Source organism: Glycine max, chromosome 5 (genome assembly GCF_000004515.6).
Source record: "Glycine max cultivar Williams 82 chromosome 5, Glycine_max_v4.0, whole genome shotgun sequence".
Taxonomy (NCBI): Eukaryota; Viridiplantae; Streptophyta; class Magnoliopsida; order Fabales; family Fabaceae; genus Glycine; species Glycine max.
Window position 1 is genome coordinate 38,940,484 of NC_038241.2, and position 21,384 is coordinate 38,961,867.

Consider the following 21,384-nt stretch of genomic DNA (forward strand, 5'->3'; position numbering starts at 1 on the left):
TTACTACATAGAATCTTAAATGTTTTCTCTTTTTGAATATAATCTTATGGCTATTTTTTACAAGATATTTAAATTAGTTTTTAATTTTTTTATTAATTGAAAAATTTATTTGACTGATTAATAAATAATAATTTTTAAATAATTTATAGTGTATTTTAAAAAATTACTTGAATTAGTGTGTTTTTAACATTAATTTCTAATTTTTTATATTTTTTTATTATTTTCAATATATTTATTTAATTTCTTGATTATCCTTTTTTAAACAAATCATAATTTTATTATTTATGTCATTTATATTTTTTAGTTACTTCAAAATTTAATTTTACTAAATTCTTGTAATTTAATAAATTAGTTTTCCAGTTACTAGTTGACCTTTTAGTTTCAAATTAATTTTACCGAACACAACTATATATCTTATAAAAAGTTTAATAACTATATAATTTTTTATTATTATTCAATCATAAATCATTATTTAAATTATTTAAAAAAAAAGTTAAAAGTCAACAACTTCATATATTGTAAATTATGATTAAGTGAGTTACGTTCGCAGTACATAACAAATTTTCTCTTTATAAAATTTGTTATAATCTACAGGAAGTCTCTTCTAAATTTTTAAAATTATTTTACGTTTTAAACTATCATAAAATAAACTCTTCCTATCTCATTATAAATATTATCTTAGATTAAAAATGATAATTATACAAAATTAATCTTATCATGTATAAAAAAATTTAATTTTATCCTATCAATTAATATTAATTTTTATTGTTGATCATTAATATTATAAAAAAAATATTAATAAAAATGTTTAATGTTACTTTCAAAAGTTAAAGTAATAATTATTTTAAAAAATTATACGAAAATTATTATGGAGCTGAGGAAGTAAAGATTTGGAAAGAAACCAAGAATTCTACATAATGTTTGGAACAATGAAAGGGAGAAGACCGAAATCAGCCTATGAAATGAAAAGGAAAAAGAAAGAAAAATCTTTTCACTACATGATAATGGTTCAGAAGGAAGAAAGGAACCATAAAAAAGTAATTGAGACTCGCTATTTTTTTCATTTATTTTTTTTCATTCTGGGCAGAAGCAGAAAAAGGTTGTTTTGGAGTTTTGGAGTTTTGGGTAATTAATTATTAAATAACTCTTATTTTTATAATTTTTTATTGGAAATATTTATGAGCTCATTGTTGTTTTATTTCATCCCATTCTGGATAGAAAGTGAGAGAAAATTGCTTTTGTGTAATTAAATTATTCTTATTTTTATACAGATGGATATATATATATATACATATATATATATATATATATATATATATATATATTATTTAACTTTTTCACGGTTAAGTAAAATGAAAGAAAAAGTTTAACTTTTTTTCTTTCATTTTCTTTTTTATTGAACAACTTAAAAATGATCCTATTTTCTATTCTCTTTTTATATTATTTTATTTCTCTCCTTACCAAATAAACTATATAAAAGTTTTCAATAAAATACAATTGACAGAAAAATTAAATTGGTTTAATCTTAAAATAAATAGACTTGATTTACTTAAAAAATTAGAAGAACCAAATATGCAAACTCAAAAATTAATATAGAGATAAACACAAAACTTACAATTGACTTATGGTTAACAAGACCTTGATGGCGGACCACAATGTTGCACTTCCTGTTGATTCTGAAGAGATACTTGCAGCAGCGGAAGGAATGGCTCAAACTGGAATTATAGTGTCTATAAATAGGGAAGTAGTTGGGGTTTTAGTAGTATCTGATCCATTGAAACCAGCTGCACAAGAAGTCATTTCCATTCTCAAGTCTATGAAAATTAGGAGCATCATGGTGACTGGGGACAACTGGGGTACTGCCAATCCTATAGCAAGGGAAGTTGGAATTGAAACTGTTATTGCTGAGGCCAAACCAGAGTAGAAGGCAGAGCAAGTGAAGGATTTGCAGGTACATTATTTAAAATTGTAGACAATAATTTAAACTGAAAGGTGAAGGCACATGAATGCAACATGTCGAACTATCTTATGCTATAATTCAGCCTTTAGTTGCAAGGATAAGAAATAGTCGTAGAGGCTTTGAAGTATAGAAAACGTGTGTCGTTCAATCTTCATCCAATCATAAGCAAAATTCTGATTAGATGTCTAATATTTTACACTGAAAGTGTATATAAATTAAACTCAGTTTATACTACATCTCTAACATATATTACATGTGGTTAACATATTGAGTACCCTTTTCTTGTTAGGCTTCTGGGTACAGGGGCATGGTGGGGGATGGTATCAATGATTCACCAGCACTTGTGGCAGCAGATGTAGGAATGGCAATTGGTGCTGGTACAGACATTGCTATTGAGGCTGCTGATATTGTCCTGATGAAGAGCAACTTGGAGGATGTCATAACTGCCATTGATCTTTCCAGAAAAACGTTTTCCCGTATCCGTCTCAACTACGTATGGGCTTTGGGCTACAATCTACTTGGCATTCCAATTGCTGCTGGAGCTCTTTTTCCTTCTACACGATTTCGGTTGCCCCCATGGATTGCTGGGGCTGCCATGGCTGCATCTTCTGTCAGTGTTGTGTGCTGCTCACTACTGTTGAAATATTATAGGAGACCCAAGAAGCTGGACAACCTTGAGATCCGGGGCATAAGCATTGAGTGATGTGAAATATGGTGCAGAAGAATTAAGGGTGGGGCTTGTGTTTGCTATTGTGTTTAGTGTTACTAGTAGGTGGTGACTTGTTCAGTTGTCTGTTACTACTTATATATATCAATAACTTGGACAGTTGTCACTTGTCAGATGACCATCAAGTTGTCAATAATGGTTGCATGATGATGTTTTTGCATGTAAAAAATTGTCTCTGATGTTGGAATAATGTACAAAATGGAAATCCTTCAAGTCGTATGACTTACCTTCAAGTAATGATATCTGCACCCGCAAAATTTACAAGAATCAAAGTGTTGTATTTCAGCACGTAATGATATTACAATATAAATAGGTATGATAGTAGTGATATTTTTAAAGGAATAGAACCACGTGAAGTTGTATAGATACCAAATGGTTCAAGAATTTTTACGTGTAAACATGCATCAGTTTCAGGTGTTCCTCAATACCATGCCCCCATCGCAATTTGCCACATGCAATGATACATCATTTCAAATATTATTTAGACTTAATTCAATGTTTGACACAAACAAATTAGTAGTTTTCTTATAACAAAATGTGAATAATAGATAACCAAGCTCAAAGCACCAACACCATTTACAAAATGAACAGACACAGTTATTGGCCCATTTGGTTGAGTAAACATAGAAGCAGGATCTGCAGTTGCCATGTACAACAACATACTTCACTGCCAAGATCTTTTTATGGGTGTGCGAATTACTCAACAATTGAACATGTGGTCTAGCATTTGTGTCTTTATAGGAAGGAATAAAGATATTCAAGCCAACAAAGCAAAGCCAGAAACCCAAGGCTCAAGACTTTTGAAAGAAAAGGTTATTATGATTATGTTGTCAGTCTTGCAGCAAAGATAAAGAAATGGCTTTCACATCTTTGAATGACCCCCCATCTTGTTACTAGGCTCAGTCCCAGTTTCAGCTACCCTTGAACGCTGCTGTTCAAATTTCTTTTTAGCTCTATAAAGGATATTATGCACTTCTTCAAAGTGAGGATTTGTTGCAGTTCTCGTATCCTCAATCCACTGAAGAACTTTCTTGTATGGGGATAATATTCGACTGCGATCCTTCTCGTCCAAAACCTAAGTTTATTCACAGTTTAATTTTACAAATTCATGCAAAAAGAAATTATACTACCAATCACAATTCTAATTCAACTGAAAATTTCAAGACATTGAGCCAACTTGGATGGATGCAGCATCAATAATTATCAAGTCACATTTAGTTACCTCAAGTTGCATGAGTTCACAAACCATGCTGAGATCTGCTATAGATGGTTGAGAGACACCAAGCAGGAAGTGTCCATCTCCATTGAGCCAAATATCCTCTAGTTTCGATAAAGAAGATAATAGAACTTTCTCTGCTTCAGCAGCTGCTTTTGGATTAAGTGGACGGCCAGTTGCAGGTCCTAGTACAGTATTTATTACATAGTTCACTGTAAAAGGTGGTGTGCTTCTGCCGATTAGTCATAGTTTACAAGAGACATGCTCTTTCTGTAAAAATTAGGAGAAAACAAAGATGTTCTCTGGCTAGAAACATGTAATTTAACATATGGCTTGCAGCAATGGTAAAATCTATTCTATCAGATGTTGCTTTTAAAGCAAAATCAATAGAATATGAATAATTGAATATATTCAGAGTTGCATAATAGCCAGACACTAATTTAGTTTACTTAATGACATGAAGCTCTCCACAAGTGAGCAATGATTTAATCCCAGTTTGATCCATATAAATAATTAATAAAAATATTGCCTAGTTGCACTCAAGTATACTTACAACAAACTTGAATTCTCATAGTAAGTATGCAGAAGATAATAACTATATGATTGAATTTTCTTTTAGTAGATACTAGTCTGTAGCTATATGCACAAGTTTCCATAAAACAAACTCAACTGCTCACATTACTCAAAGGGGTTAGAAGATGTATGGATTTTGTTGTGTAAAGCACCTGCTCCATGTCGTAAATTAGAGTGATGCCAATCCATCACTGAGATAATTTTGGCTCTCCTGTAAAGATCACTTGGATACCTGATACATCAAGAGGGATATCTGTCGTAACTAAATCATTATAAATTTTGGATGCAAAACTTTTACACTTTTATCCTCAATGCATGGCAACTAGGATTTCATTTAGATCATGGAAAATGTATCCCCAAGCAGCACAAAATTGGATTTAGAACCAATACACTTTTTAAGTTATTTATTTTATTCTGTTTCACCCCGATCTGTACTTTCAAATAAGCATCCAAAAGTGAGGAACAAGGGCCATTAGAAATGGGCAAGGAACCCTGGTTATGATTAGGCCCTTTCGAAATCATGTTAAAATACTGTGAAGTGAAACAGTCCAGCTCTGATATTTAAATGACTCTGACGTATTTCTTTAAAATAACCAAGCAGTTCAGAATTTCAGAAGCAAAAGAAGAGGTTCTACTAACCAATGGTCAGCAATTCCAGGGAAAGCAGAAGCAAGATAGACAAGGATTGCGTGGCTGCCAAAAGAAAACGAGATTTATTAAGAACATATGATAAAATCAATCATTAAAAAAATTCCTAACAAGAAATTCAAATTTTACACATTACAGGATTTACAGAAACTAAAAAAGTATTACAGAGATTAAAAAAGTACAGGTAACAACGAAAGAAAATGTGATTTAAAATCAAATACATCATATAATGATTCTACACGATTTACATAAGCATTAAAAAGAAGGATAGATTCATTAATCCACTGGAAAATTGATTGCACAACATGGTTCATTTACTTTCCTAAGGATGATGCACATAACCCAGAATAAAGCATAAAAAAGACATTCACGCTGACCATTTCTAATACCACTCTACATCATGTATAAACCATCCAATCATTAGACTATGAGATTGTTTTCAAATAAAATGAAATTAATTTCATAAGCAACTATAAATTGTTAGTAAATCAGATAAACACCAGGAAAAAAAAAATCCCCTTTCTATGGAGGCACACAATCACCAAATAGTGGATTGAGTAAGCAAACAGTTAAATAGCTTTAATATATATATATATATATATATGTGTGTGTGTGTGACAGTTTGGTCTGCCCACGGGCAACAATCACGATTTAGATGCACATGACTTAAATATAAGTAGGACAAATAAATTGAAGATAAGTTACAGGACTAAACAAATCTTTGATATTCCATCCCCATCGACGTCAACTACATTAGCATAAGAACTTTACTTTCCTCTCCATTGATAATCATAAAAGACACGACCCTTATCACTTATGAGTAATCAATTACCTCTCGGAGAGATTGAAGCTTCCATGAACTATAGCCGGAACTTTCTGCAGAGGGTTTACTTCTGCAATGAAATTACAAGAGGGACTTCAATTGAAATCAAATGGATTCAAACTATTAAAGTTTTCTATCTACAAGTCAGTGAGTGCCATGACAAAATACTATAATAATATATAATTATATTACTTTGTTAAGTGCAGAGTCGTTAGTAAATGAAAACTTATAAGGTGCATAATATGCTTATTTTACATCCTAGATTAGATGGATACCTCTAAATTCAGGAGAAAGGTGGTGGCGTTTGGAAATGTCTACTTTAATCTCCTCAAAGTCAATTCCGTTAAACCTTTTGAACACACAGAGAAGATGCTGATAGTGTTTAGTTCATCATATCATAATATATACAGATCATGGTTTTGTGTAAAGTGTGGAGAAATAATATAACCTGCAGAATATGAGAACTGCTCGAGAAGGCTGGGACATTCGATCCGCATACACCTTTAGCTTTCCCATCATCGCTTACTATTAACAAAATTTGAACTCTTCAAGTTTGGGAAAAGCACCACTTTGACTTTACTCTCTATCTTGTTGCATTAGTTCGCGTGCCTTACCTTACTTACCAAAAATAGTACCACCTTGCCTTATTATAACAATCAAATTTTTATATCCTTAAACTATTATATTTATGGAATGGTACCGTATTGGACAGGATTTTCATTTTTTTAATGAAGACACTGCAGTGAAAAAATACGCATTCACATACACTTCTGTTCCCTGCTTGTTTTAACACTTGTGAACCAATGCTACCCTCGTCTCATTTGATGAAAACCGTGGAATTTTATGAAAATTCACGGGGTATTAAGGTATCAATGAAAATTTGTTAAAATATAATTTCTTTTTTTGAAAAATGTAAAATATAATAAAAAAATTAGGGAAAAATAAATAATTTAAAACATATAGTTATACTAAATTATTTTTAAAAAAAAATAATTTATTTTAATGTAATTTTAAATTGCAAATACCACACTATTACGGTACCTTGCGAGTAGGAAAAAAAATCTATTTAGTTTATTTCTAAATAAATGCCCATTAAACTTTAATGAACTTTGCATAGACTTTTGCCATCCTTGTAGAAAAGATGAGGTTTCAGTTTCAGGTCTTTGCATAGACTACAGACTGATTCTTTCATTTCTTTGCCTTCTGTTACTTTCCCTCGGGGCTTTTAATTGAGTGGTTTGTAGGTGACAAAAATTAAATGCTAAAAGAACTTGATCTCAAAATAATAATAATAATAATAATAATAATAATAAATGAAGCATGGCCATGAAAGACGGACTACGAATGATAAGAAAAGCAAAAACCACAAACTATAAGCAAAGCAAAAACCACATTAGATCAACTGCTCAACAAATACTAAGAAAGAAATAAAAATAAAAAAGTAAAATATATTAAATTTCTCAGAAGTTAAAATCAACTAATACACTACAATTTTTACAAAAAAAAAATCTTTCATTTAACTTCTTTAAAAACTTATTTTAACTTATAAGAAAAAATTGGAATAAACTTAATTAAGAAGTTTTATCATAGAAATTTATATAAAAATAAATTGAAAAATATACTTAGTCTTTAGAAAGCAAACTCTAATAGAGCCGACCAAAATAAAATTTTAATATACTAGGATTAATTTATTTCAATCAAATTTTGATACAAATGCTGCATAATGTTCCCACGTCATTGCCATTGGATAATGCATACAAATTTATATTGTACAAATCATGGCCTTGGGGAATTAGTCATTGGCTCTTGGATCGAGGGAGATCCGGGTTCAACAAAAAAACATAGGTCTATACTACAGCAATTTACCAGCTCCTAGAAAATATTGTGCGTGGCAAATATAAAGGACAGACTAACATTATTGCCGCCAAATCTGCTCATAGGAGGAGACGATTGTATCTTCATGTGGAAATCACATTTATTACCTGCCCAACTTACTTAGATTAAGGGGTCTCAATACAGACATAAACTTCATCTTTGATGTTTCAAACCTGATACAGTGATACTTGCAGCCAACACACACACACACACACATATAAGTTGTCACAGGCACGTTACTGGCATGGTTGTTTGTTCACATCTTTGAACTTAGAGGGGTTCTAATCCTAGATTGCATCACGCCATCTGCCTGATTAGATTGCTGCTCAGAAAGCCTCGTTTTGAGCTTATAGAGGATTGTATGAACTTCATCAAAATGAGGCCTCGTTGCATTTCTTGTGCTCTCAATCCACTGCTGAACCTTCTTGTGAGGGCCAAGAATACGATCACGGTCCTTCTCATCTAAAAGCTGCATCCAAAAAGATAAGTTACTGTCACGATTTCTCTTGAGGAGGGGATCAGCATTCTGTCCTGCATGTCACTTTTCTATGCAAACAGATTTTAACATATACATGTACCTCTAATTGCATAATTTCACAAACCAGACTGAGATCTGCTATGGATGGCCGCAAGCCACCAAGCAAGTACTGTCCATTCCCCTTAAGCCAAATGTTCTCAATTGTTGACAAAGATGAAATCAAAATTTTCTCGGCTTCAGCAGCTGCTTGTTGGTTTGCTCGTAGGCCCAATAGTGGAGCTAGTACAGTATTTAGAACAAATGAAGCTGGAACAAAATCAAGAAGATTATGTCATGAAAAGAAAGGAAGCAGGAAGAATTTTGCACGCAAAAGCAAAACAGCATCTTCACCAGTGCTCAAAGGAAATTAATGCAAAACATGGCTTTAACATATACATGTACAAGAAGAAAATATAAATCAACCTCAAAAGACATAATATTACCAGAATTAAACAAACTGTAATGCAAATTAATTTGCCATCGATATGAAGCATCGAAGAAAGGCTAACTACTTATATACTATCATCTCCAACTAATTAACTTGTCCAGACTAATGTGTATGAGGATAGTTTCTGAAGTTTAACTATTACTATCTTCTAGCGATGTTGTTAACTTGATTCAACTTCACTACTTCGTAAATGGAAAGACAAATTCCTTAAAAATGCATTAATTCCTGATTTCTTTACAGTGAGATTAGCAACAGTAGGCCAGCATGATAAGAACTCATGAAATAACGTTAATTTCATAGTAGTTTCACTTTCTAGGCAACAATGCAATTACAAAAGGGTTCTTTTAGAGCTATGATGCACCTGCTCCACGACGCAAATTCTGGTGATGCCAATCTAACACCGAGTGAATTCTTGCTCTCCTGGAAAGATCAGCCGGGTACCTAATAGAATGAATGGAATAGAAAGTGTTAAAAGGCAAGCAAGAGAAGTGTACGTCAGCACTAAATAAGGGATCGATATAGACACAACAGAAAGAAACCCGCGGTAGAGTGCATACCTGTCTTGTAAGTTTAGGAACAGAAACATTACTTATCTATGTTTTTCATCATTTAAATAACCACTATATTAAGATGAATCCCATGGTATGATTCAGAATTGCACATATAAACTATCAAAATAACATCAGTAGCCAAAGTCAAAGAACTTCACAATTGCACAACCCAAGACCCTCTGTATATTCAAATATCTTGATTCCACAAAGCAGATTGCGATTAAATTTGTAAAAAGGGACAATACTAACTAACCAATGGTCTGCAACTCCTGGAAATGCAGAAGCAAGATATATGAGAATAGCATGACTGCAAGTGCAAAGAAGAAAATGAAACACGAATTAATAAGAATGAAGAAAGAAGATAAATCCATAGCAGAATAGCATGGAATTTGAAGTTGAAGTACCTCTCAAATAGCTTGAACCTTCCATCAACAATAGCAGGGACTTTCCTTAAAGGGTTAACCGCTGAAGGAAAATCCAATAAAGTTAAAGGTAAGACTAAGAGAGACACAGTATAATACAGACAGCGTTTTTCGTGAAAACAAAAAATAAGAATAACCTCGGAATTCGGGAGATAACTGCTGACGTTTGGATAAATCGACTTTGATCTCCTCAAAATCTATTCCATTCACTCTATACAGTATACAGAGACCAAATTCAAATGCAAATTCCAAAAATAAAATAAGAAAGGAAAAAAGCAAAGATAATAGAAATACTTGCAAAATATGAGAACCGCACGGGATGGCTGGGACATGCGGTCCGCATATACCTTCAGCTTCATCTTTCTTTCTTAGTTGCCTAAGCCTCTGTTTTCTTTTTCTTCAAATTACCTTTTTATCCCAACTAGCTTCGCCTTTTGGGGCTGTTGTGCATCAAGCCTTCTGAACCGGAAATGAGTTGGGTTGGACTCAAAATTTTACAACCATCTCGATCATAAATTGGTTAGGTTATGTTAGATGATTGAGACTGAATATTTAAAAAATTATTTTTTATTTTCTAAAAATGAATAAATCTATTTTTTGTCTAAAGCTTTAATAATGTATGATGACTAAATGTCCTTAAAAAAAATTAAATTGAGAGAAAAATGTAATAACGATGACGTAAGTGGTGATGCGCATAGTAGCAGAAGTACGCGGAGAAAAGACGCTATATAAATTAAAATTGTACCAAATGCTTTGCACTTGAACCACTCGCATCTTGTTCCTCCGCTCAACAACTATAATAACATCTTTCTCTCTCCGAACAGATCACACTATGGCCACCTCAAGCGCCAAATCAGTCCATGATTTCACCGTTAAAGTATCTTGCTTCTTTTCATTCTTGCTTATGCATACAAATTTTAGATTTTTTATTTTAGATTAACACCCTCTTCCTTTTTTTGCAGGATGCCAAGGGAAATGATATTAATCTTGGTGACTACAAAGGAAAGGTCCTTATCATTGTCAATGTTGCCTCACAATGGTACCTCCCCGATTCTCTTTTTTCTCAATCCCTATTTTATTTCTATAATTAAGTACGTGGGAGGGAGTATCATAAGTTTTTTTTTTAACCTATGTTCTCTAATTGAAATTTTACCCTAAAATTGCCACGGCTAGTCATGCTTGCCTAGAAATTGGAGAGATTTTGCCCTCAATTTTGTTGCAATTTAATTATTCTTTATGCTTTATTTTGATGTTGATTCAATGTTTGATGCAGTGGCTTGACTAATTCAAATTACACTGAGCTCAGTCAGTTGTATGAGAAATACAAACAGAAAGGTTTCTTTTTCTCTTCTGTTCTTATGCTGTTGTTGCCATTGTTGTCCTTCACGTTTGTCTCTTTCTTGTTGCTTTCATTGTTATGTTAATCGCTATCTTATTCCTTGCGTCAATGCTCATATCTGTAGCGTGATAACTTCATTTTGAGTCGTACTTGTACGGGTTGTTTTACAACATTCTATTTATACTACTTTATGTTCTGAAATTCATGCGTTTTAAAAATTATATTAACACACCCGAACTCATTACCATAACAAAACCATATCATGTGTTGTAACCAGGATAAATAGATGCTTATATACTGACTTAACACGACACAATACTTGTTGCAAATCCTTATTGTTGGCTTTAATTTTTACATCCTTAATAAATAATCATTTATTGTAAACTAATTGAACTACTTGGCTGTATGTTACTAGCAACTAGAATAAGCATCCCGTAATTTTAAGTTTCAAGCAAGTAGCAACTAACTTATATGGGGTCCCTTCATCTTTATAAAAGTCTTGATCTTCATTATTCAGGTCTGGAAATTCTGGCATTTCCATGCAATCAGTTTGGGGCACAGGAGCCTGGATCTAATGAACAGATACAAGAGTTTGTTTGTACTCGCTTCAAGGCTGAGTTTCCCGTTTTTGACAAGGTAAAACCTTTGCTTATTCTCATTTCCCACTGCCTGTGATTTCTTTCCTGTGTATAAAAATCAACTCCATGCCAGTGTCTATATTCTTGATAGAAAGAAGTGCTGTGATCATGGAATTAGCTACTTGAGTACAAATTTTTTGGGGTGCAGTGAATGCTTTCTGTTAACCTCTAAACTCCAATTTCCTTGAGCAATATTCTAAATGGATTCTGTAATCAATTTTGTGTGAAAATCGAAGTTGATTCGGAGAGCAGTTGACTCCTTCAATGATTTCCCCCAGTTTCAGTCCTTGGTTGTGTAATGCATTAATATATGAACCATTTAAGTAGAGATGAATAGATTGACTTCAAGATTTTGTATTCTTCCTTGATGTGGCGTTAATAGCCCCTTCCAAATACTAAGCAAATAAGAGAAAATCGGACTAGGAGAAACTAATTCTGGTTTGATCATGGTCAAGTTTGAATAAATATTTCACTTTCCTGTGTCCAAGTTTGAATAAATATATACAATGAGAGTTGAGACCATTTTTTTTGCATTTAATATAGGTTGATGTGAATGGTGACAAAGCTGCTCCACTGTACAAGTATCTAAAATCAAGCAAAGGTGGACTCTTTGGGGATGGTATCAAATGGAACTTCTCCAAGTTCCTTGTTGATAAAGAGGGAAATGTGGTTGATCGCTATGCACCCACAACTTCTCCTCTGAGCATTGAGGTAAGACAATTAGTATGATGGCACCAATAATCTTGCCTATACATATTTGATATTGGAAAATTTTTACACCAAGAATATTTCTTTTGCTGATATCTACAGAAGGACTTGCTGAAGTTGTTGGATGCATGAATGAAGCTATGAATGACTGGAGCTGCCAATAAATGAATTGTGATTAGAATATAAATTATGAATAAGAAATGTATTGCAGATGCTGCTGCAATTTCCTGTGTGCCTTGTATGTGTACCGAAACAGTTACTCTTGTAGCTCTGACATTAGGTTCATAACCATGAGATTGTGTACTTATTATTGTGTGAATGTAAACTTAAGCTTCCTTTAGCCATGCCAGTGATCTACCTATTCCATTTATTGGTTTGCTTCCTGGTCTTATTACCTTGACGCAAAATTGTCTATGTCTGTCTTGTGAATTGTGATATATGTGCAAGATTAACTACCATGCAGATGGCTCTTTTCTAGTTGATTGTGACTGAGACGCTGTGATTGCTTTTAGCTTCCTTGCTTACAAGGATCTTCCACGTCCAAACGGAATGTTTTCCAGAAATTATAACGACTATAATGAGTAGAGTGCTCAAGAGGGACAAAAAAAAAAAAAAAAGGAAGTGCACTTAAGGTTGGGGTATTTATAAAATGTTCAATCTAAATACCAGAAAGTGTTATGCGATTGATTATTGAGTACGAACATTTTTTTATAAATAAAAACTCAATTAATAAAATTAAGTTGACTTTATTTGAATTAAAAATTATCTTCTATTTAGTTCTTGTATTTTATATTTATACATAATATTACCTAAAGATATATTTTACATCATTACTTGTTGATCAGTATTAAATATTTATGAGTTAATTTAAAATTACTACAGATATCAAATTTAAGTAGTTCGTACAACTTATGAATTAATCAGAATCCTTTTATTTTTTTTAAGTTAAATCAAATTGATTCTGCCATCATTTTTTTTTAAATCCTCAAAACCTTACTCATTTTATTTAAATAATTTAAAAATTACGATGAATTTCAGATATAAAAAAGATAAAAGTTAAAAATTTAGTATAAAAAATGAAAAAAAAAAACAGAAAGTTTAATGGAAGATTAAATTTATCTAAAAAGTTATGAAAAAAAATTGACTGAAGGAATTTAGTTGAAATAATTAGAAAAACTGAAAAATTAAATTTTTTAAAAAAATCATACATTAAATTATATTAAAGAAATGAAAAGTATAATTAAACCTACCCTTTCTTATAAAAATAACTCTCCATTTGTTATGAGGTCTATTTAAATTTGCTGTATTTTTCATAAAATCTCCTACTTTACTTTTAACAACGTGAGAGAACCAAATTCAGATATTTTGTCGAAATTATATCATTGAATATGTAAATAAATCCTAATATTAAAAATATAGTTACAATAAACGGTGGATATAATTTACACATGTAACATAAAAGGTTGTAATAAAAATTATCCTACACATGGCACACCCACGGAAACCGATTCTAAACTCACTTCTGACTCTAATCGGAGCTGTTGCCTTCTCTTCCTGTTCGCCCACCATGACCACCCAATCCACCAACCATCAAAAGTCCGTCTTTGATTTTACTGTCAAGGTTTCTACTCTGTCTATCTCTTTGCTTTGGCATTTCGATCAACTTAGACTGTTACCTTAAATCGCTACTTTTTCTTCTACTACAAATTTAAAATCTTGTTTTTTATTTACAACTATAAAAAAAAATCATTTTAATCATTAAAATTAAGTTGAAAAATATACATGTGTATGTATTAATTAATGCCCTGGGAAAAATAGGTATAATCAAGTGAATTCGTAGTGATTGAATAATGTGTTGCGAACAGAACAAGGAGATTTAGTTCAGTTGTTTAGGTGAGTGATGCAAACTCTTTGCTACTTGTTTCTATTCCTACATATTAAAAAATAAAAATAATGTGTAGCTAGTTTTTCTGTTCACTTGCAGGATGCTAAAGGCGATGATGTGGATCTTGCTACTTACAAGGGGAAAGTCCTGCTGATTGTTAATGTTGCTTCCAAATGGTATGCTCCTCTGCTATATATATGTATCCTTTTCAGAAATATCTTACACATACCAAATATATATTCGACATTTTCAGAAAATATCATTCTTAAAACTCATGATTCGCAGGGCCAGGATGGAAAAAAAAAAATTGTATATCAAACGCCTCCTTAGAGAGTGTTGTCAACATTCTTCATTAATTATTAAAAGAAAACGAAAAAAAGCGATTTCTATTTATTTTTAAATGAAGATATAATATTAATAAGAATAAACAAAAAACCTAAAACATTAAATTTCTACTAATTTATTATTTTTACTTATTTCACTTAAACAAATTATTAAAATAAAAACATTTATTAAAGAATAAAAACTCCATTGTGAAACATAGTCTTTCCAGCAATAGTCAAGTTAACATTTAAAACCAGTGAAGATTCAGGTCCAGCTCAGTCTCATTTATATTTTGTTCAGTTTATTTGGCTGCATGATAAACAGATATCAAATGACAGGCAAATAATTGAGCTCAGTACACTAGGTAATTAGAGTAGCGTGTTTCAACGTTAAACATTTTGGTCCGCAAAGAGGGATCCCAGAATTCATTAAATTCAACGCGGGACAATATGCATCCCAATGAAGTTTGTCATATGATCATTTCAACAGACATTTTTGGGATATGCCAAGAATCATCACTTAACCCCGAATAATTCATTTGTTATAACATATGTTAGTGCAAAGCAGCCACAATGCTCACAAACTCAAGCTCATTTACTACAACAGTTATTTACAAATTTGCAAATGTTTCTTCCGAAATAATATCTCACCCATGAGTTAAGTCGATGCCAGTATGCATGTGTGCGCTTTTCAGCTCTGCTGGTCGGGATCCAGGCCAAAGGTTTGCTGCAGAAAGAGGGAGGAAGTTTTGACCAGGTGGAGCAGGAGCACTGGCTGGAGAAGCTAACTTGTCGTTATGCTGAGGAGGTGGCTCTGAACTTTCATCTTTGAGAGTGGTTGCTTGTTTAGACATGGTCTTTGAGCCGCCATAAACAAAACTGCACAACATCACCTGCAGCAAGCAAAACCTTCATTCTTCTATCTACCTATTTGGTTTTGGGGTTATTGATATTGCTTTGGTTTTGATTCTTTGGAATGTGAAGTATCCTATGATGCAGAAAAACATGAAGCATGCTGATTGCTGAACAAGGAAACTATACAAAAGTACGAACAGGTCTAAGCTCAGCATCCCTATCTGAGTATCTCCAATCTCTACTTCCCTAATCCATTTGAAGCAAGTTCTTGTTTTGACAAATTGTTCCAGCATTAACCGCATGAATAAGCAATTAAGGATGCAATCAAGTTACTGTGTATTTTAGAGCAATCAAGTTACCTGCACGGGGCTTCCAGCAATAAGCACAGCAACACCACCACCAATAACATGGCCATCAGGGCTAGAGAGTGAAACACTAATGCCACCAGTTCTATTCAAGGGTCCACCATCTTCGGCAACCAAGTAAGAACCAGACAAGCATAGTATTTGGAATCGTCCCTATAAAAATTAAAAAAATAAAACAAGTTTCTTATTACAACATAAGAACCAACCTTAGGCACTTTAAGCAATACTAATTAGTGCTTTCACCTCAAAAGTTACACTGGCATTGGTAGAAGCAGGCTGCCGCAGAGTGACTGAAGATACTGTCCCAGTGCCCGACATGATACACAGAGCCCTTGGTCTCTGCTGTGATAATGACAATAATTTTGCCACAATGTCCTAAAACAGTGGAAAAATTGATCATTCAAAAGAACTTCTGAATTAATGTGCATTGACAGGAATAAATCTTGAAGGTTTCCATGATGAATAAAGTAATTATGCTTTTCGAAAATTGAAATTAAAAATATCATGTATACATTCAATGATTTCCAGTTATATAAACCATCCATGGGGATTGCATGTCATGATTGGTAAATTAAAATTCTGTAAATATTCTGAATAAAAATGAAGCATACTTTGGGACAAATAAAAAGTTCTCTTCCCACTGTTTTTCAATATAGCCTTCCAGATCCATGTGGAGTATGGACTAATGATCACAACTCTTCAAGGCACAAAGTAATTTTTCTAAATTGAATGAATTGTTTTTTTCCTATGTTGACATCAAAAATGATTTTAGAGCCACAACAGCAGTGGACCAATAAAATTTGCGCCTCAACATCTTCACATTCTGAATTCAGAAAGGGAACAAGAGAACTAAATAACTAAGAACATCTACATTGCTTATGCATAGAAATTGTGTTACTACCTCCCCAACTCCAATAGTGATAACATGAGGTGAAAAGGCCAACCCTGCTGAACTATTCATCCATTCACCTGCGATGCAATAAACAAAAGATGTTAAAGGTCCAGACACTTCCAAGAAGATAATAAATATATCTTGTTACTACCAAACAATTAAAAAAGAGTTGCACGAGGGGAAGGGAAAAGTGTTAAAACCTAGCACCTAATCTTTTATTTTAATTTTAAAATTCAGAAATGTGAACCTGGACAGCCAAGGCCAAGTAAATATTGCAGTCAGTACACATGCTCAACATCAGAGATCATGATGATGGCTACCAAAATCTACATACGTATTTTGGTTTAACCAGTTCTATACATCTCCAGGAAATCCATTCATCAGAATAAAATTCACTTCCAGAAATTTCAAAAGTAGAATTTGATCATACCAAAAGAAACCAAATTATAGAATGTCAGTAACCTAGCCCAACATAGAAAATAATGCATCCAGAAATAGAAAATAACAGCAACACAAAAATCACGCAGTTTAAAATACATATTATTAAGTTGCTAATAATTATTAAAAAAAAGGAAATTTAACAGCATAAATCTGAACAGGATATTCATCAAAACACAAATAGTCAAATACTGAAGAGCAATCTTCCATCTTAAGATAAATCACATTACAGTACACAAGAAACGATGATCCTCACACAAACACACCTAAAGCAGCTAGCTGTTGCTTCCTTCCAGAGCCAGGAGGGCGCCCTCTAGCCTTTTTCTGAGAAGGGGTGGTTTCACTTGCATCCTGAGTGGAGTTTGCAGGGGCAGACATTGGAGACAGTCTCAAAGAAACTGCACCATCAGGACCATATTTACGGGGCCTCCCTCTTTTCTTCTTCACAGGCTCCCTTGAAGGTGCCCCAATGCCGATGCCATGGTTAAAATTGGCATGACCCTGAGGTGGCTCCACTGAAAAAGGGGAATTAGACCCTACAGAACCACCACCCTGACCCTGACCACCCCTTGCATTTGACTCAGCTTGAATGCCAGTGTTTGACAAAGGTCTGAACCCAGGGGCTGGTTGGAAACCAGAGCCAGACCCTCCAACCCCTACTCTATGCATGTAATATGGAGCTGAGCCATCAGAGAATGCCATAGCTTCTCTCCCATCCATGTATTTACTTGTAAGTATACAAACTTTCTGCGACTTAGGCAACTATGCTAAAACTCTTCCAAACCCAAGTTAAATAAAATTGATGAAGATGCTAAAGTGGAAAGGCACAGACCATGATGGAAAAATTGGATTTTGATCCCCCCCCCCCCCCCAAAAAAAAAAAGGGGGATCTAAAACACAGTAGCTCTATATATATTGGTCAACAAGCTCAAATACTTGGCAAAGTGTGTGCTGGAAAAAGGGTTTTGCAAGGGCTTTGTTCAACTAGATGAATCTAAAATAACCCCTCTAGAAAATAAGGATCAAATACCCCTACCCCTACCCAGTAGAAAGGAACTCAAGACTGTCACCATTGAAAACCCATGAGAAAGCTCACTGGGAAATGTTGTGGCTTAAAAAAAATGTGGGAACATCAGAAGCTTGGATTCCAGACATAAAACTCAGACTTGCAAGCTGGCAGTTCCCAGAACCGTGTCTGAACAACTAAGAAAACAAAACCCCAGATTTGATATCTAGGGTTTTGACAGAAGAATGCGGGGGAAAAGGACAAAGGGGGTGTGAGAGTTGGGAGTTGAGAAGGGGAAAAAGAATAAAAATGAGCTTTTGAATTGAAGTGGGGTTAGTGAAGTAGTGAAACAGATGGGTATAGAAAGGGGTAAATAAAAAGACCCTTCGTTGTGTAATGGTGAGGGTGGTGTAGTGGCAAGTATCTGACCAAGAAGGCAGAGAGATTAAAAAAAAAAGGAAACATAACATCAAAAGAAGACTAACAGGGACGGCAGAAATGTGGGCATTGGAGGGAAAGTGTGGCCTACTAAAGTACTAAAACTTGATGTCCTTTCTCTGACTGCTATTGCTTCTTACGGACGGAGTATAAAGTCCTTAATTAACTATAGCAAATTAAACTTTTGAGTTACAAGATAGATACGTAATCTAAATTGTCTTAGAATGTTATTAATAAAGTATAATTTTTATGTATACTGTCGCCTGTCATATTGGAAAACTGAATTTATAGCACGGTAGACTGTACATACTACATAGAGTTATTTTAGTTTAATTAATAAATTAGTAAATTTGAATGTCAGTGTGTTAAATTTAAGTAGAGAATTATGTTGTTCATGATAGTTTTGAATAAGATTATTTTTTTATAAAAACATATGTAGTCTGTGCATTTCAGATGATTTAGATCACTCTTGGAGATATTTAACAAATCATTTGAAATGTGTTTGGGGTTGAGGTTCTCCTGTTGTAACTCATAACGTAAAAAAGGTCAAAAAGATGTCTATCAATTCAATAAAAATGTTTTTGGCAACATCCTAGAAGGAAGCGTGCAGTTTAGGCTCCCCTAAAGGGTGTCCAACAAACACAAAAGGAAAATAAGACGGTAACTCTTGACCGTTTAAAGATACTACTACATGAGAATATAGGAGCTCCTGTAATTCCAAAAATTCCAGGAAAAATATGTTTGCTTTGGCAACAAAAAATACAATTTTTTTCCACATTTGGATTTTTGTTCGCCACAAAATATAAAACACATTCATTTTGAAGTGATATCTAGTCGGTGGGATCTTGATTGTTAAAAGTTTGTTGTTTCAATTAGTGATATCTAGATCATTGATTTTATCGGTGTCATCTTGATCATTTATTTTGAAGTGTATTTCACAAAGTCATTAATCATTATAAATATGGTCTATAGTAAGGTAGTCTGATCCATCATCTCAACAAGAAACCTTTCTGCAAGCTATACCCTAAACCATAACCTTAAACCCTAAATTATGGTTTTGTCATCAGTCAATGTGATTGTGTATTATGATGACACCATCATAATAACTAAGCATGGTTCAATGTTTATAAGTGGTTCACAAAAGATCATTCAACTTGACAACAAAATGTCATTTGATGCCTTGAAACAAGCTATTGGAAACAACATTATTTTACCAAATGGTCAAGTGGTGAAGGATATACATTATCAATAACCTGTATCATTTGTTGGTGATAGTGATAGCTACATGGCATACTTGTTGCACAATAATGAGGATATAATGACTATGTTTTTCATGTTCGTAGACATTTCCAAGCTCACATGCCTGGAGTTGTATATTACCACCGCAAACCCGCCCACACAAACATGTGTACATCCACCACCAATTTATGACAATTCTTTCGAATACATCGCTCAAGCAATGAACCTTGAATCGAGTTTTGAAGAATCCCCCCCCCCAATTTATTTGATTATTATTTTATTATTAAATGATTTGTAGGACTCATATGTGTGTTTTTCATTGTTGTGTTTTTGAGTTGTCATCATTTGTGTTTTATGTCGAAAGTTTTAAGTATCGATTGAAATCTTCAAGTGTTAGTAATTTTTTCTTCATTTTTGCCTATTTGTTGAATGCATTTAAGAGCTGAATCGATACCTAAAATTTGTGTTAATAGATTTATTGACATGAAAAATAAGGAAATAAAAGATTGTTTTAACCAAAATAATTGATACAAATAAAAATCTAAGTGTCCAACGTTGTCCTCATGGATTTGAATGTTCAATTGTTAGTAATTTTTTCTTGTTTTTTGGCCACTTGATTCATGCATTTGAGGGGCGAATCGAGACTTGAAAGTTGTCTTAATAGGTTTATTGACACAAAATCTATGAAAAGGAAACATTATTTTAACTAAAATAGCTTATGCAAATAAGAATCTAAGTGGCAAAATTTACCTTTATGGATTGAAATGTTCAAGTTTTACTAATTTATTCATATGTTTTGCCACTTGGTTCATGCAGTTTTTTTCTCTCACTCAGAGGCCCAATTTATTTTAGAGTCTTATCTACTCTCATAAAGGAATCCAATTTATTTTAGACCATTATCTACTCACGTTAGGGAATCCAATCCATTTCAGACCCTTATTTACTCACATTAGGGAATCCAATTTATTTCAGACACTTATCTACTCACGTCAGGGAATCTAATGCTCCAAACCCTAACCCTTACCCTAGGTCGAAATCCCTTAACCCTAACCCTAGACACTACACTTAAGAAGAGATAAATCCTTTTTTCTCTAACGTTTATTGTGTTCTTCTTTTTCTCTCACTCACAGGTCCAATTTATGTTAGACCTTTATTTATTCACATTAGGAAATCCAATGTATTTCAGACCCTTATCTACTCATATCAAGGAATGTAATTTATTTCATACCCTTATCTACTCACATCATGGAATCCAATTTTTCAGACCGTCATTTATTCACCCTAGGGAATTCAATGCTCCAAACCCTAACTCTTACCTTGACCATAGGTCATAATCCCTTAACCTTGACCCTTATATATAGAACTCACATCCACCTTCATTGAACATATCCACACAATACTTCCTTGCTCTTTACTTTCTTTTAAGTTTGCAAACACAAACCCTATGTTACGTCACATTTGTTTTTCTGTTCTTTGTCTATTATACAATGTGTCTTCC

The 21,384-nt window shown here is 33.3% G+C and overlaps 4 protein-coding genes, 1 long non-coding RNA gene and 1 pseudogene across 5 annotated transcripts; 3 read left to right on the plus strand and 3 right to left on the minus strand.

The window, feature by feature from the left end:
* The first annotated feature begins 1,560 nt into the window (after positions 1-1,560).
* On the plus strand, positions 1,561-2,727 carry LOC102660154 (probable copper-transporting ATPase HMA5; annotated as a pseudogene).
* A 427-nt stretch (positions 2,728-3,154) lies between these two features.
* On the minus strand, positions 3,155-6,568 carry GSTT2 (glutathione S-transferase GSTT2). The gene is made up of 7 exons (NM_001255957.2): positions 6,396-6,568; positions 6,223-6,296; positions 5,957-6,017; positions 5,116-5,169; positions 4,629-4,708; positions 3,910-4,115; positions 3,155-3,762 (listed from the first exon to the last, which is right to left on the minus strand). The coding sequence occupies exons 1-7, from the start codon at positions 6,464-6,466 to the stop codon at positions 3,550-3,552; spliced, it is 759 nt and encodes a 252-aa protein (NP_001242886.2). The 5' UTR covers positions 6,467-6,568; the 3' UTR covers positions 3,155-3,549.
* A 1,038-nt stretch (positions 6,569-7,606) lies between these two features.
* On the minus strand, positions 7,607-10,287 carry GSTT1 (theta class glutathione S-transferase). The gene is made up of 7 exons (NM_001249974.2): positions 10,055-10,287; positions 9,898-9,971; positions 9,743-9,803; positions 9,592-9,645; positions 9,149-9,228; positions 8,401-8,606; positions 7,607-8,291 (listed from the first exon to the last, which is right to left on the minus strand). Exons 1-7 carry the CDS (start codon positions 10,117-10,119, stop codon positions 8,079-8,081), a joined length of 753 nt encoding a protein of 250 aa, NP_001236903.2. The 5' UTR covers positions 10,120-10,287; the 3' UTR covers positions 7,607-8,078.
* Positions 10,288-10,587: 300 nt separating this feature from the next.
* On the plus strand, positions 10,588-12,770 carry LOC100527421 (uncharacterized). The gene is given in 6 exon segments (NM_001248911.2): positions 10,588-10,637; positions 10,723-10,799; positions 11,034-11,095; positions 11,617-11,735; positions 12,281-12,448; positions 12,548-12,770. Coding segments are annotated over 6 exon segments (501 nt in total). The 5' UTR covers positions 10,588-10,592; the 3' UTR covers positions 12,578-12,770.
* An 859-nt stretch (positions 12,771-13,629) lies between these two features.
* LOC102659935 (uncharacterized) lies at positions 13,630-14,898 on the plus strand. The gene is made up of 3 exons (XR_414523.4): positions 13,630-14,066; positions 14,264-14,338; positions 14,430-14,898. It is a non-coding gene; the product is annotated as an uncharacterized lncRNA (long non-coding RNA).
* Positions 14,899-15,035: 137 nt separating this feature from the next.
* On the minus strand, positions 15,036-18,764 carry LOC100798706 (AT-hook motif nuclear-localized protein 5). Its single transcript, XM_003525353.5, has 5 exons — positions 17,470-18,764; positions 16,775-16,842; positions 16,117-16,248; positions 15,868-16,026; positions 15,036-15,546 (listed from the first exon to the last, which is right to left on the minus strand). The coding sequence occupies exons 1-5, from the start codon at positions 17,921-17,923 to the stop codon at positions 15,301-15,303; spliced, it is 1,059 nt and encodes a 352-aa protein (XP_003525401.1). The 5' UTR covers positions 17,924-18,764; the 3' UTR covers positions 15,036-15,300.
* Positions 18,765-21,384: the final 2,620 nt, after the last annotated feature.